Source organism: Xiphophorus couchianus, chromosome 4, assembly GCF_001444195.1.
Source record: "Xiphophorus couchianus chromosome 4, X_couchianus-1.0, whole genome shotgun sequence".
Lineage (NCBI taxonomy): Eukaryota > Metazoa > Chordata > Actinopteri > Cyprinodontiformes > Poeciliidae > Xiphophorus > Xiphophorus couchianus.
This window is the reverse complement of record NC_040231.1, coordinates 4,584,110-4,600,170: the sequence shown is the minus strand read 5'-3', so window position 1 is coordinate 4,600,170 and position 16,061 is coordinate 4,584,110. Positions and strand designations below refer to the sequence as shown.

General features: G+C 37.2%; 2 protein-coding genes across 2 annotated transcripts in view; one reads left to right on the top strand and one right to left on the bottom strand.

Annotated features, from left to right (window-relative positions):
* The window catches only part of LOC114143248 (protein kinase C-binding protein NELL1), a 237,297-nt gene that overhangs the window by 99,035 nt on the left and 122,201 nt on the right, over nucleotides 1-16,061 (bottom strand). The window lies entirely within an intron of this gene.
* On the top strand, nucleotides 301-10,979 carry LOC114143249 (piggyBac transposable element-derived protein 4-like). The gene is made up of 2 exons (XM_028015110.1): nucleotides 301-504; nucleotides 4,854-10,979. Exons 1-2 carry the CDS (start codon nucleotides 377-379, stop codon nucleotides 6,862-6,864), a joined length of 2,139 nt encoding a protein of 712 aa, XP_027870911.1. The 5' UTR covers nucleotides 301-376; the 3' UTR covers nucleotides 6,865-10,979.

Sequence of the window (16,061 nt, the reverse complement as noted above, 5' to 3'; positions counted from 1 at the left end):
TGTAGGGCCTGTGTTATTAAACTGTCACTTTTTCTTAATGCATCGTTTTCCCCAAGAGACAATTTTTTTGGGGGGGGAAAACCTGCCTCTTCAGTAATTAGTACCAGAAAACTGGACTTACTAAACCGATCATCGCTTTATTTTATTCTTCAAAGTTAAACGAGGCGAAAACTCAACACGGAAGAGACTATGTCCATATATGGTAATGAGAAGAAGGGAAGCCCATCTGGCCTCAGACCGGTGGTAAAGGAATCACTTTCCATCGTAGAACGGGGCGTGTACTTACTATTCATAGACCGCAAACCCGAACGCACAAGTTACACGTCTCAGGGAGTTTCTTAAAGTAACAACAGGTTTACCTGGGCAGATATTAGAAATGCGACTTGCAGAGTCTGAGGATGAACTAGAGAAGCTCCAGACAGATGGGGACTCAGAGAGCGACAGCAGCCACAGCAGTCTGGACAAGGACTACGTTCCCAGGGGTCTGGGCCCCGGATCAGGAAAGTGAGTTTTTCACATATGCAAAAAGCTGTGCGTGGACTTGTTGCGGTCTTTCACATTATGAATTGTGCAATTGCAAAAGCAAACACAAATTTGTAGAATGATGACCAGTTGGTTTGCAGGGCGCAGCCGAAATGCACCGCAGAGGGATTGTCATTGTTTTGTTTTTTCCCCACCCCAACATTTGGGGGGGATTAAAGCACAGCGCAGGCTACCGGTTCAGCAAAAGGGCCAAAGTTGTCCAGAGCAGTTCCGAGACTGAGTACTTCGTCGTGGTTCTGTATCGAGCTGTGTGGAAGTGCAAGCTCTTTGTGCACTTGCAGCTCCTTTTGTCCTGCACTAACTTGCGCACATAAACCTGCAGGAAAAGCGCATGAGGCCCCCGCATCGATGTGGATGGATTGGTTCCGCTTAATAAACAAGATCTACCCTCATCTGTAATGCACAGATGCACACAGTGAAGGATGATTGTTTTAACTAGAGGTATCGAACAGAGAACAGATTTTGATGTGCATTTGAATGCGTTACTTTGACCTGGGGGGGAAACGCGTCTTTAAAACAGCAGTACATAAATACTACAAACAACAGCTTAGTTTCGCCTTGTTTTTTTTAATCTTCTATCTTAATAAATTCATAAATAAGATGTAAAAAGGAATACATTTCCCATTAGCTGCATGACCACATAATAAGATAAGGATAAGATGCACCGATTCGGTTAGGCCAGCATGTGTTATCATGGAGGAGATAAGAATGTGAGATTGGGTGAAACAGCAGTCCAACCGTTTGAAAGTTGGAACTTTTGTGTTTATAACCTGGCCTGTGAATAAAATGTTCCAGATGGTTTTACGTGGACTTTAATAAAAACAAACAAACAAAAAAACAGAAAGTAAAATTTTGATTAGATCTGATTGTATGGTATCATTATTATCTAAGCTTTATTTTTATCTTTAGGGATAGTTTATAGGGTTGTGTCTAAGCTTATCATATTTAGATATTATCTAGGGAGATTGCAAAAAGTGACGTACTTTAGTATTTGCACATGCAAATTTCCCAAACAGTAAGAAGTAATGGTTGAATATGAACAAATTCAGCATATAACCCAGTGTTTGGCCATATAAATACAGGGTAGATTTTAAATAAATAAATGTAAGACCAAAAAAAAAAATGTCTTCAAAGTACATCAAGATACTTTGACTTATACTTATAGTTTGATTACTCAAGATGAAAGTCATTCTCTTCATCAAGTAGATTGCTGATGATGAATAACTTCATGCTTTCTTTCCGCTTTACAGCCTTGTCTTGTGCTACACTTTGGACTTCATTGTCACCTGAATTTTTTCAGTCTCGTTTTCTTTTTGACATCATGTGCCATCATTTGTGCCATGCTTTGGATTGTAAAGGCTTCATCAGGGGGCAGGAGATTACGTTTCTTAAATCTTGGATGTAAAGCAGCAGTAAGTGGGACAGTATTTGGGGATTGAGGCCGACACATAAATAGTCCTTCCCAACTTGTTGTGATTTGTGTCGTCACATCAGTTTGGTATGACTGGGCAGGTGCAGTCATGAAAAACATGGGCCTGTATGAACTTCTGCATGAGTTATGTAGGTGCAGACAGAGTAATGTAGTCTTGTCCACTCAGGAACACTGTTGCTTCTTCAAATGGCAATAAATTAGAAAATATGATTAAATTAATTTACTGTGTACAGTTTAGCAATACAAATCACTTTGTTGTCCTAAAGAGGGATGTTACAAATGGTTATGTTTTTCAATAGCAGAATTTGTGCTTTGATTGCTGTCACAGTCATACAGATATCTAAAAATGAAGAAATAAATAGTAATGTTAAAGTTATTGTTATTACAACAGTGCCACAAAATATCACAATAAAACTAAGTCCATGTTGCCTTCTGCATATTGATGCTGTGCCCATTTGCTGCTGCTTCTACATCTTAGTGCACGTTTTAAAAAAATGTTCAACAAGACATTTTGTAGGAGCCACACACCGAACTGAAAACTCTGGTTCTCTTCAGAGCTTTTGGCATCACTAAGTTGCAGGGTATGCATCGCAGATCGCATAAATGTCCATTTATGCTTTTCTGCCAAAACCTTCACTGCTGCTACAGTATCAGCACTATTATCATGGACGACAGTTTTGACTTTCTCCAGTAGAATGTCAAACCACTCTGCAATATTTGCTGCTGTGTGTCATTCTTCCAGTGGCATTGTTGTCAGGCTGTGGAACGCCATTTTCTAGTCCTCCCCAAGAAACTGTTATGCCTCCAAATATTTGTGCCCTCTGTCTCTTTTAGGGTGTTTTTCAAATTGTCTTTGATTTCTTCATACATTTTTGCCACCATTTTTATGAAGTAGGATCTGAAAGGAAGGACATAATTTGAAAGGCGATGACCCTGCTGCAATCAACGTAGCACTTTCAGTTTGTACATCGAGTCTGCAGGCTTATCTTATTGTAAATGGTAAAAGTACACTGCTATTTAAGTATTTAGTTCTGATGCTTACCTATAAATAAATATTACAGTATTAATTTTTCACACAAACTATACACCATTACTCAATACCCTGCCAGGTAGCCACTATGATTAGTTGGTAGGCATAACATTAGCCAAAATATACCTCATTGTTCATCTGTAACATGACAAATTATCACTCATTTAAGAAAATAAACGATACCTGTTGGTCAGCTGCGGAGGAGTTTGATTCATACAGCGGGAGTTTTCTCTTCAGGTACTTCAGATAACTGTTTGTTTCTATAGTAACTCAAAATGCAGTGGTGAAACACAAAGCCGACCTTTTTCAGTTTCTGAACTGCTTTATGTCCTTACCTGTCGCAGGAGGACAGAGTCAGGCAAATAGCCTGACTGTTAACCATCTATAGTTCTGGTTCAATCTGGTTGCAATACATATAATACTCTTACAATTTAGAGCAACCAGTTCATTTAATATCTATCTTCTTCAAATTTTAGAAAACCAGAGGGAAATCCATCCAAGCTCGACATAGAAAGGCCAGAATTTGAACTTAGGGCTTCTTCCTGCACAGCTACTGGGTTAAAGATTCAACCATGCAGTCCGGTTGTATAAACACTATGACATAATATTACATTCAGTTCTCAGATTCCTTAACCATATTCAGTGTTATTGTCTCAAAATATTTATACTCCTGCTGACTCATATTTAAACTTAATTTTTATTGTGTTTTTGAAACTTTACCTGTAAGATTTTTTTAAATTCAGTCAGCTAATCTACAGTACACAGCTGTTGGAGCAAAATAAAAAACAAGCAACCTTGAGCTTTACAAAACGAGACATAATGTATCTTATTCATATCATTGGGTCTCAAGGAGACATGCCTCTTACTCCAACTTAATCTTAACTGCTCATTACCGAGTGAACAGCTTCACAGGAATGGCTCTGCAATATACATAATTAAACTTGTTTGTCAAGTGTAGGCTATCAGGTTTTTCCAAGAGAAATGAGGGACGATAAATGTCATATCCATTTAGGTCTGAGTCAGACAACGTGGCCACTGTTATTGTTTAATACAATGTGGACTTTACAGAGAGTGTTTGTTTTACTTTTATAACCCGCACTGCTGGATCGAGTCCAAGAGACTGCAGAGAAATTGAAATTATGAATAACATAATAGGCATGGGCTTGTAAGCTGTAGTAAAAACACTGTGGTTTGGTATCATCGCATTAAGTCACACACACAAAAAAAATGAATTAATCTTTCAACTCCTGATGAAATACATTTTTAACTATAACATTGATATTAAAATTTTATTGTTGCTGTCGTATTGATTCATAAACCAACTACAAATAGCATTTTTTAAAGTAAAAAAAGTGTCGTCTACAAAAAATAAATAATTTTGCTTGCCTACTTGTCCATCTGCCTATTCTATCTATATATATTTTTGGGATGAGTTTTGGAAACTGTAGAGCAAAGTCTGGAAAAGTATGAGCTTTTTACATAAGCTATATTTATGAACACAGCTTAAATATCTTTTGACATTAGGAAATCTATAATGGAATATATTAGCAGTTCAAAAAAGTAAAATGTTACACCTTTTGAAAATTACAATTTTTACAAAACCTTGATATACCTTGGCAGCTGGCCCAAACCTACAGCATACATCTAGGGCTCTTGTTAATACTGACACTGAATGAAAATGAAGACTTAAACATTTGCATGAGATAATAATATAATATGTTTGCTCTTATTTTTTATATCGGTGGGTTGGCACATGATTATAAATTGTCTGATGATGTTCCAGCTTTGTTCAAAGAACAGTTGTTACCTTGTATATCATTAACCCTCATCCATTTCCTTCTTGCACAGGAAAGTCTTCACTGATGAGGAGAGTTCAGCTGCTGAGTGGAATTGTAGCCCTGCAAAGAGAAGAGCTTCAAGGAGGCAATGTCGCTCTGTATATGCCTCTCCACTGTCATCGCCTGCATCCAAGACATGGGAGGGGAGACGCACTTGTAGAAAGAAGGTCAAAAATTCAACTACACCCAAAAATTGCTCCTCTTCTCACAATTCTCGCAAGAGACTCTTCAGTCCAGGCAGGAACACTCAGAGCAGGAAGCGCCAAAGACGAGACTTGGGGCCAGACAAAGATGGAGATGATGGAGACCGCTGGCGAAATATTGATGAGGAAGATGCCGAGCCTCCTCAGGCACGGTTCCGACCACAGAGGGATGTAGGTCCTCAGCTGAACAGAACAGCAAGTTACACACCACTTGAGCTGTTTCAGCTGTTCTTCACTACTACGGTAATTGATACACTGGTAAGAAATACTAATACATATGGGGAAAAGAAATGCCAAGGCCAGAGGGAAAGCTGGGTGCCTGTTACAACAGCAGATATGTATTCTTACATCTGCCTTGTCCTCTACATGGGCATTGTACCACTGAAAACTCTGAAAGAGTTCTGGAGAGGATCTACACTATTCAGTCTGCCATTTCCTGCTTCTGTCATGCCTTGCAGACGTTTCCTAGCCATATCCCGCAGCCTGCATATGAATGATCCCGCTAAGGAAGCAGCTAACGACCAAAAGAAGGGAACATTGGGTTATGACAGACTCTTTAAGATAAAGCCACTGTATGAGCAGATCTTGGAAGCCTGTCACACTCACTTTCACCCACACCAGCACATCTCTATAGATGAACGAATGGTGGCGAGCAAAGCAAGGTTTGGATTTAAGCAGTACAGCAGAAATAAGCCAACAAAATGGGGATTTAAGCTCTATGTGTTGGCAGACTCAATATGTGGCTACACCTTGAATTTTTTTGTTTATGTCGGAAAAGATGGGGAACCCACAGGGAAGGGGATAAGCTATGATGCTGTGATGAGACTACTGAACATTCCTTTTCTTGGCAAAGGCTACAAGCTTTATGTTGACAACTTTTACACTAGTCCAGGTCTGTTTCTTGACCTTCTTAAAAGGAAAATCTGGGCCTGTGGCACTATTCGCTCCAACATAGCAGGTTATCCCAAAGAAAAACCAAACAACATGCCGGAGAAAACACCCAGAGGAACCATTAGGTGGATCAGAAAAGGGGATCTGTTGTTTGTTAAGTGGTTTGACACCAGAGAGGTAACAATGTGCACCACTATGCACAAAGCTTACAGCAATGATATGGCAAAGAGAAAAGTGAAAAACAAAGACGGACAGTGGACAGTAAAGCATGTTCCCATTCCAGGCTGTGTCAAAGATTACAACAAGCACATGGGGGGTGTTGACTTATCCGATGCACTTATTGGCTATTACAATGTCCTTCACAAGACACAGAGATGGTACAAAACTCTGTTCTACCACTTTGTTGACATAGCAACAGTAAATGCCTTCATCCTCCACAAAGAAATGTGCAAAATGCAAAATCGACCAACAGGTACACAGAAACTCTTCAGGGAAAAACTCATTTTGTCCTTGGCTCAGATAGGCTCTACTCCACGCCGGTCAGGCCCACAAAACCTTATGCTGTCCATCTTTCCGTTTGGAATGCCCCATATGCCTCCAATGAACATTAAGCCTAGTGCATTAACCACAGTGCCACCGTCCTCCTCTTCTGATGTGGTGCTTGGCTCAGCTCCTTCCTGCCCTGTGGAAGTCAGCCAGAATGTTGCAGAGTGTGATGCCCCAGGTTTAGGGCACCTGCCTGCTTACTTTTTTGAACAAATGAGCAATGTGGCCTCCAGAAATCGGGCCACCGCTGGAAGGAGATCATGTGTGGTCTGCAAGAGAAAATCACCCGTCTACTGCAGCACTTGTCACAAGACACTTTGTTTCACAACTCTAAGAAACTGCTATAGTAAATGGCACAGAAGCAATAACATCTGTGTCTAATAATGAACTAAACTGAGTAACAGCTACGTCTTTAATTAATTTACCCTCATTCTTCCTTTTTTGGTCTTTTTTGAAAAACCCATCCAAGAATACAGAACGTTACCTAGTAGCATTGTTAATGGTCAAGCAGCATGCTTAAACAATTATTTAGATAGTGTCCTCACAATGTATTAATGTGAGGAAAGTAAGTATTTGAAGCACTGCTGATTTTTCATGTTTCTCCACTTACAGAAAGCGGAGAGAGTTGTGATTCTTAAGGTAGTTACACATCAAAATTTGAAATCTTTCATTTCATCTTTAAAATCTTTGGTATCAATGCATAGTATTAGTAATTCATGTAGCCTAAAATCAGAAACTGGAAGACAATAAAGTTATCCAGAAATGAACATATTTCATTGCTACATATTGACTTTAGAAAGGAACATTCATCAGAAATCCTCTTTAGTCTCAAGAGGACATTTGTACTTGATGCCTAAGTTAGAAGACAACACTTAATGGGACAGCACTCTTGCTTTTTTCTGTCTACAAAGGTGCTAATTTGGTGGTCTTTGACCTTTATCAGACATCCACCATTTGCTCTTAAGAAGATTAAATTGTATAAATTGTATCCGGCCACCATGTGTTTTACAGTGATGGCACAACTGCTGCTACTTTAATAACAGAGTGAGAACCTTAGAATTTTATACTGAAAACTGTAATATGAGCACATTTCTGCAATAAGTTAACACCAAACATTCACTTTTATTAGGACAGGGGTTTGTCAGTATACACTAATCTTTTGGATTTTGATCAGTCATCCGGGAAGCCTGAAATTACATCACTGCTGCTCAATAATGCGAACTTCCTTCAGCTGGAAATTTCTCACAGCTTTAGATTAAGAATACTTTTTATTTTATGTCAGTATAAAACTCCCCAAATTTTTGTGCATTGGTCCCACATTTTGTATTGTAAAGTTTGTGTAGGTATGTCTCTTACTTCTTGATATCTTACCTCAGGGGTTAAGCATGAAGCTACTTTGCCCTCAGGTATTATTAAAACGTGTAAATATGGACTTTGACACACTAATGAATACTGCTGTAGACCCTGACAACTTGAAAAACGCATACGGCATTGTTATATATATCACAACACTGTACTGTATTGACATCTGTCTTGAAATGCTCATTTTGATAATGCAGACTTTAAAAATTTAGTCTTGGGGCACATATTTTTCTTAACATTTATTCCACATCCTACATGTAGACTACAACATCACTTTTAAAAACATTTTTGTACTACTTTGTCTTAGCTCCAACAAAAGTCTGAGTAAGGAGTGCAGTCAGAGCACCAGAGACATTCATGTACATCGTTTTTTATGTATTTACAGCTCAGCCCTGGAAATATAGGTCGCCTGCTAATCATTCTAAAAGAGGCTGTTTAGGTAACAATACCCCCAAAAATGTACACTAAGTAATCTAAAAACTGCAAAAATTAAAGTTTGCTACAGATACATGAAATGCATGGCAGTAATTTTTTTAAAAATAGTCGAGTACAGTACTCTGATTAATGCATTGACTTACATATTCTGAAGTATCTGTCAAGCATACACACTTGGACATGATTTCAAAACTAAACAAGTGTTGTTTAGGTATCTAATTAGCATGCAGTAAATATTGCAAAAAGAAAAATCACCCAAAGAGCAAAAGAATAAATATAAAACTGATTAGAATGAAAACTATCAAAAATAGTAAAAATATGTTTTTGAAAAGTCTCAATCTGGATGGCACATATTATTAGAAACTCAGTGTAAAACTTTGAGCTGGTAATTTTACACCAAAGTCCCAAGATATATGATTATGTGATCTACTAAAAAAACTGCAATAAGAATAGAGTTTCAGATATATATCGAAAGCTTTTTAATTCTGTTGTAAATTGGTGAGCAATTTCTGACTCTCATGTGGAAATAGTAACCAGTTAACTTCAGCATAGAACTGTAGATCATTAGTTAATTATTAAGCTTAATTGTGTTTGTGTCGTTTATTGGTTGTTTGGACTTTGGCTTACATGAAAAACGAGAGGCTGGTACAATTTGTAAAAATGTTATTTTAGCTTCTACAGGAACTAGATGCAGTAAGAGCTTCAACTTGCTGCAGTTTTTATTTAAGTAGTGTGGGTTTTTTAAATTTTTTTTACTCTAACAATGTGGAGAAATCTTTAAAGCTTCCATTGATCACAGTAGCGTACTTGTGCATGTTCAAAGGAATTATCTGTGCTTGGAAATTTTAGTATGGAAACACCATTACTTTCCCAGTGAAATAACTGAAAGGGACTTGAAATGATTTTCTTTTTTTATATAAAAAATGGCATAATGTGAAGGAAAACATTTCAGAACATGTTTGTACCTTGTGCTACAAACCTGATTTCAGGACTACATACTTGAATTTTCAATGTTCCTATTTACATGTTTCCTATGTGTGTATTTGTAGCTATACTGAGGTAGATTCTTAGGACTGTGAATTTTGCAGAGGTAGTATAGTTGTTTTCAATGTTTATGCGCATAGTGTTATTTTTTTGTGAGCGCTGGACAAATAATAGAGCAGCTTCACTGCAATGTGCTGAGAGGATTTTGACACATTGGTAGGAATGCTTTAGAAACATAATTCTGTGGCACCAAATATGTAAAATAATGATGTGCTGCATCTGGAGTGTTATGTAACATTTTTTTTTTATTTTCATATGAGCAATTTGAAAAGTCTGAGCTTTTTCTGATGCCTGGCACAGCTTTCATGTGAAGCCAACTCTTGAGCTAGACATATCCGCAAAGAGATTGTTTAATTTTGAACCACAGGATGACTAATTTATGTCAATAAAAAAAAGAGGGTTTTTTTCTCTTTCAAAAAATACTCACAAATTTATATTCACTGACTATTTGTGCTTTCAAGATCTATAAAGATAAAAGAGAAAAAGAAAATACAATTATGATATTGGAAAGGTTCTTATAGGTTATACTGCTGTTTTTTTATTATTATTATTATTCAGACGTTCTCACAGAAACATATCAAGCTCATAGAAATATGGAATCATAATAACCCTCAAGTATCATTTAAGTTTACATTTCATATGGCCTTTTTTTTTAAAGTAAATGAAATATATAAATCCTGACTTTTTTCATACAGCTGAAGTATCATCCATAATCTGAAACATTGCATTTTGTAAGTCGACTGTAACCTAGATTTTCTCATTTCATGTCTGTTTTTTTTTTGGTCTTGCGTGATTTTGTTCATGTTGCTGTCAGATTTTTAATATTTCAGTACCCAGACTTTCACTCCTGAGTCAGGTCACCCCATCATCAATTTATTCCCTCAATTCACATCAACAAATTACGATTTTGTGTAGTTTAGGATCAGTTAACAGTCATAATATTTTATCACTGATCAAGTTTAAATAACTAATCTGCCTGTTCCTGGTTGATAGCCATATAGTAAAAATTAAAATCAGTATTCCATGGGTAGAATTTAGAAAATTACTTTGAGTCAGCGGTAGAGACACAACGTCGCCTTGGCTACTATAGGACCTGAAAAATGGTTGGAACAAAATATTTAGATGGCAAGGTTTTGAATGTACAAAAGTTGAGTGTAAAACAACCAAAACAGCAAATGTGTAGCCAAGACGCATCCCCAAGCATCTGGTGCTACAACATGTTGATTTGCCTGAACTGTGTATAAAATCCCTTTGTCAAAAACCTGCTCAGTTATTGCTTATTTAATGGTAAATGTAAACAATAGATAGAACAAATTTTCTCTGATACTTTCATGATACAAGACTAAGTGTTTTAAGTGTATTCTTTAATTTTTATGAGCTAATTTGTCTCTGCCATTATGAGTGTTCATTTTATCTCTATACTTTTAATTTTTTTTTTTACATATTTTCTGTAAACAGTTATGAAGGTAGAGTGTTAGAGGTAGAATGTGTTCATGTGTGCATGTTTTTATAAGCTATTTCAGTGAAAGTTGTACTTTTATCGGGTGCAACATGTATAACATTATAGTCCTATTTTATACCTTCTGTTAATTTTTTTTTTTACACTGTACATTTTTATAAGGATTTTAATCAAAAATAAAGAAATTACAGAGCAATCTGACTGCTTCCTTTCTCAACTGTCTGTTATTTAAAGCCGAGTAGAGAGGGCAGAGGTCTTACTGGATCAATGCCAGGCAAACATGTTTAGCATTTTAAAATGATCTCATTCAGCAGGTTAAGTATTTAGTAGGAATTAAAAAGGTTACATGTAATTTTCAAGAAGTACGGCATTTTTAGTCGAAACAACTTTGCATAATTACATCCCAGGCCTGCCTAGAATACTATAAATACAAACATGAACTGGTTATGAATCAACTTGCTGTTTAGCCACAGAATGGCTTATGTATTTTTTTTTTTTTACATTTAGCTTGTGCTTTATTGACCACAAAAATAATTAGAGCTTGTTCTCTTTCAATAGAAAAACAAGGAAAGAGGTGGCAGCTTAGTTAAGTCCGGATCATGAAGCTTGAACTGATTCACAGCTTCAGTCTGAACAATCCATGCGTTCACTGCCAGGCGGCAACTACAGCAGTTATATGGCTGTGATTTACAACCTGATATCTACGTTTACAGAGACTTTGCAGAAAGAAGCACCACTCAGATGGAGGTGATCATCCTTCTGTGATTACATATCCTGTGTCTGCGGATAACAAGACTGTTTAACCATCTGCCAGTCACAGGCACTGACATTATTTGGCTTTCTCCTGAATGTTAAATTGGGAGCAATTCTCGAGCTGCTGCGCTAAATCTCATTTCCCAAGTCATAAAGCGGAGGATTCACAAAGACAAACTTTTGTTTTAATTTCACAGGAGATTAATAGTCTTCAGCAAAGCAGCGTAAGTAACGTTTGGCAAAATGTAATGTCTACAGACAAAACAGATCTTGGTTGAAACTTATTTCGCGCACTGCTTAATCCTTTTTGAAAGCTTACTTTTGGTTGTCAAAGCTGTCAGTGAAGCTTAGGAAAGTTCTGACTTATGCTTTTTTCTTTCGTGAAGAGCCTCTCAATCACACAACTGAACTGTACTTGCAGAACAGAATGGAGGACAAATATGATACATGACTACACATTACTGCTCTACCAGTCAGTTGTGTTGACATGTGCCAGTATGAAACACAATAGTGTTTAACATATTGTAGAAAAACATTTCCTTGAAAAAGAAATATGATCAACTGGAGGTCAGACTGTGTGACAGTGTATGCTGTCACACTGTACTGAAGGTCAAGAAAGCTTTTGGAACAAATTATTATTTTCATAATAGTTTCTCAAGTTCATATGAGTTAGGCATGTTGACCATTGTGTAAATAATTTAAAAGTTCCTAATAATTCAAACTCAAACCTTACATAAGTGGACAAATTGCTTAAATAAATTATTTCATATACCACATTTAATCTCTAATATTTACAATTCTGGATTTCAGATTAACCTGCAGGATTTTCTGCAAAAGTTACATAGATTTATCTTTTAGATTTTTCCTCCTGTACCTTGACCACATCTCACATCAACACGCTTTTGTGTATGTAGTTAGATTCTGTTTAATAGACTAACACAATGTAGAGAATGTAGAGACAAAAGAAAATAACTTTTTTAATACAAAAATATATCTAAAGTATAATCTGCATTTATATTTAGCTCATTTTCCTCTGATAACCCCAAAATAAAGTAAAGCAGTTTTAAGTTACGTATTGGAAAATCACATGAATAGAAATGTGTGAAACAATACAAGAACCTAATACGATTGAAAACAAGTAAGCAAAACTCAACAAGAAGTGAGATGAATTCAAACCAAACATGAAGCAAATAAAACAAAACATAAAGGTCAGAACTGAAAAAGAAGAAGCTTCTCATCTATGACACTGAAGATAACAAATCCTACAAAGTATCAGTAATTTCTTTTGAAAAACTTCTGAACACATTATTCAGTTTGAACCTGGTCAAAGCCCCAGAGCAGGTGGACAGCATATGTCCTGACAATACTTGGTGGCCATCATTATGTTAATGGTGCCAGAAGTCAACACCCTGCTGCTGTGCTCTGACAGGATAAAACCGTATCACATCATTACACACCATTACTGCTCTTAATGAAGTCAACAGCTCCTAGCAAAGGATACTGTGTCTGTTATCTGACTCATTAAATGAACCAATGTGTGAATAACCAGGAGATCGATTATGAAGTCATTCACTGCTCAAACGCTAGCCATCTTCTTCTTCAAAGACCCTTTCTGACGCCCATCAGTCACAAGATCCTTACCCTGCATGTTAGTTATGTTCTTAATGCTATCTTAGCAATTTATCTTTATTCTAGTATTGACGTTTTATTCTACAGCTCTGGAAAAAATGAAGAGACCACTGCACTGAACCCCATTGAAAACCTAAGGGTTATTCCACCAAATATTGATTTCTGAACTCTTCCTGAGTTAAAACTATAGTCTCATTTTAAAACACAGTGTCATTTTATGCCACAATCACGTTATATTAACATGTGATTGTTATATTAAGTTATATTAAGTTGTTCAAATGCTATATATATTAAACATGATGCAATTTAAAACTTGAAATCCTGCCCCTCTCTCTCTAAGAAGCTCCTGTTCTTTCCTTCAATCCACCTTCTCCACATCATCACAACATTTCTCTGTTAAGCCTTTAAAATCCAGGAATACTCCAGGTATGTTTTTTGAGGAGGGAATGACATAACATGATTTTATATAACACCATTTCTTTAAAAGCAGCAGAGTAAAGAAAATGCATCTCTGTAGTAGCAATAGAAAATGTGCACAAAGCACCATCAGATCAGCACTATCAGATCACCACTATCTAAAGTTACAAGAAAATATCAACTGGTTATAGCATAGAGTTTACCTAGGTTGTTTTTCCATTATTTTCAAATTCATGCAGCATACACAAAAGTGAGGCAAGTGTCACATGGATGGATGTATGGCCAGCTTTTAAAATTGGTTTCAATAGCCTGACCATGCCGGACAGAAAAGTGAACATCAAAGTTCAGTGTTTGAACATGACTTGGTGCATTGTGAGAGCATGTTTTTTTCACTAGTTGTATGTCATCCATCAGAGGAGTTGCACACTTGTCATTGGGGACTTACTCTCTGCTCACTGCAGGACATTCATTAGATGAAGGTCAGACGAAAACACCAGCTGCTCTTTATTAACACAGAACCTTTCAATGCAGCCATATCCTGGCTGGCAGAATTAATGTTTCAATCATTTTAGGATAAATTTGTGTAACCGGTTCCTGTCTGGTCATTTATGGCCCTCTGCTGAGCTAACACCATAACACTTGAACCTATATAATTAACCAATAATTTTAAACCAAATTTTCCTTTTTGATTATTACAGTGTAAGTGAAAAAAAGTTCAAACCTGACTGCAGTTCTCATTAAGGTCATTTTCAGACCAAAGAACAAAGTTTGTTTTCACACCTAATATTCCAGTGGACCAGGCCTAATTGGAGACTCAGTGAGGTTAGGGGTCACAACCATTCACAAATAGCTGAATTCCATAAATACTTGAAAGATGGTTCAAACACCTAACATACCTTAATGTGTGCAATGGAAACCATCTTGGCACTATTAAAGATATTTCTAATCTCCCCTCTTGGTGACACAGCCACTCAGGGCAAGGATAATGAATGGCTTTCCTTTCTGCTTTGCAAATTCCAGCCAATAAGGTACTAAGTAGGATTGTGTCTTTGTATTTCAGCTTCCCAAGCATAATTTCCGTTTGAATATTTTAGATAAACTCTAGAAAGAAATGTGCAAAAACATCTGCAGGTTCCTGAATCATGCATAAACTTACTAAAGTGACGAGTTTTTAAAGAGCAAATCAGTGCTGTCAAGTGAATGTACGAGCAGTTTAAGTTTCAACTGCATACAAAACAAATCAATTGCAACATTAATAAAGTAATTTGAGGTTTTTTACTTCTGCTGTTTGAAAAAAGAAAGAAAAGATCAGTGGCTATCATAGCACTTGTTGCTTTTTTCCATAATTGATTTTAGCTGCCAGAGAATACATCATGGATTCACGCATGGATTTGTAGCTTTCAGCCAAAAACATGCAGAGGTACGTGACCTAAATGTTCTGCAAGGCTGTCTTAACATTCACACCAGATTAACTGCTGACAGTTAAACCCTCCAACAGCATTTTTGCGTAACTGTGACTGCACTAATTTAACGCTCCAGTACACCAAGATGAGCTACTACATTCGAGAGGAGCAAGAACAAAGCCACGTTGTATGTCAGGCCGACAACTTTGTTTTCTTTCAGAACTGCTCTTAAAGTTTCTCTGTGCACAGCCTTTCCATTGGTTTGGCTGGTGTACTTCAAGCTTTAGAAGTAGGGAAAATAATGCTCTTTTGTCAGAGTTATTTTAATATTTTATTACTTTATCTAGAAAAAACATTTTAAAGTACCGTATTTTTCGGACTATGAGCCGCTACTTTTTTCCCCATGTGGCTTATAGCCCGTTGCGGCTTTTCTGTGAACTTTTCTTCAACTGCCTGGGGGCTCTTTAGCAGGAAGTGAATCTTTGGACGTCCATCCATCCATCCATCCATCCATTTTCTGTTCACCCTTGTCCCTAATGGGGTCGGGAGGGTTGCTGGTGCCCATCTCCAGCTACGTTCCGGGCGAGAGGCGGGGTACACCCTGGACAGGTCGCCAGTCTGAATCTTTGGACGTCAAACTTGGAAATCAAAGAAGAAAGTACTGATTTTCATTTAGAACAAGCACATGCTAGCAGCAGGCACGACAGAGAAATGTTTTCAAACTCATACCCCCTTATCATGGAAACCACACGAAGAAGTTCATATGATGCTGCTTTTAAGTTGAAGGCTATTGATCTGGCAGGAGGGAAATAGAGCCGCTTCACATCAGCTCGGCGTGAACGAATCCATGGTTCGGCGTTGGAGACGGAGGGCTGCGTCCTTAATAGCAGATTTATTAAGGATATATTTGCCTCAATGTTGTGGGCCTATGGATTTTTCTCTCTATTGCTCAAAGGCCTTTGTCTTCCATATGTGTGAAATAATCCTTTCCTTTATTTGAATCATTGCCTCAAAGTCATGACCCCCCCCAACATGTGTAGTTTAATTTAGTTCCAACCACTCCTCCTTGGTTTGTT

Coding starts and splice junctions, on each gene's coding strand:
- LOC114143249 (XM_028015110.1), top strand. CDS start 377: ATGCGACTTGCAGAGTCTGAGGATGAACTAGAGAAGCTCCAGACAGAT. Junction 505..4,853: donor CTGGGCCCCGGATCAGGAAA/GTGAGTTTTTCA, acceptor CTTCTTGCACAG/GAAAGTCTTCACTGATGAGG.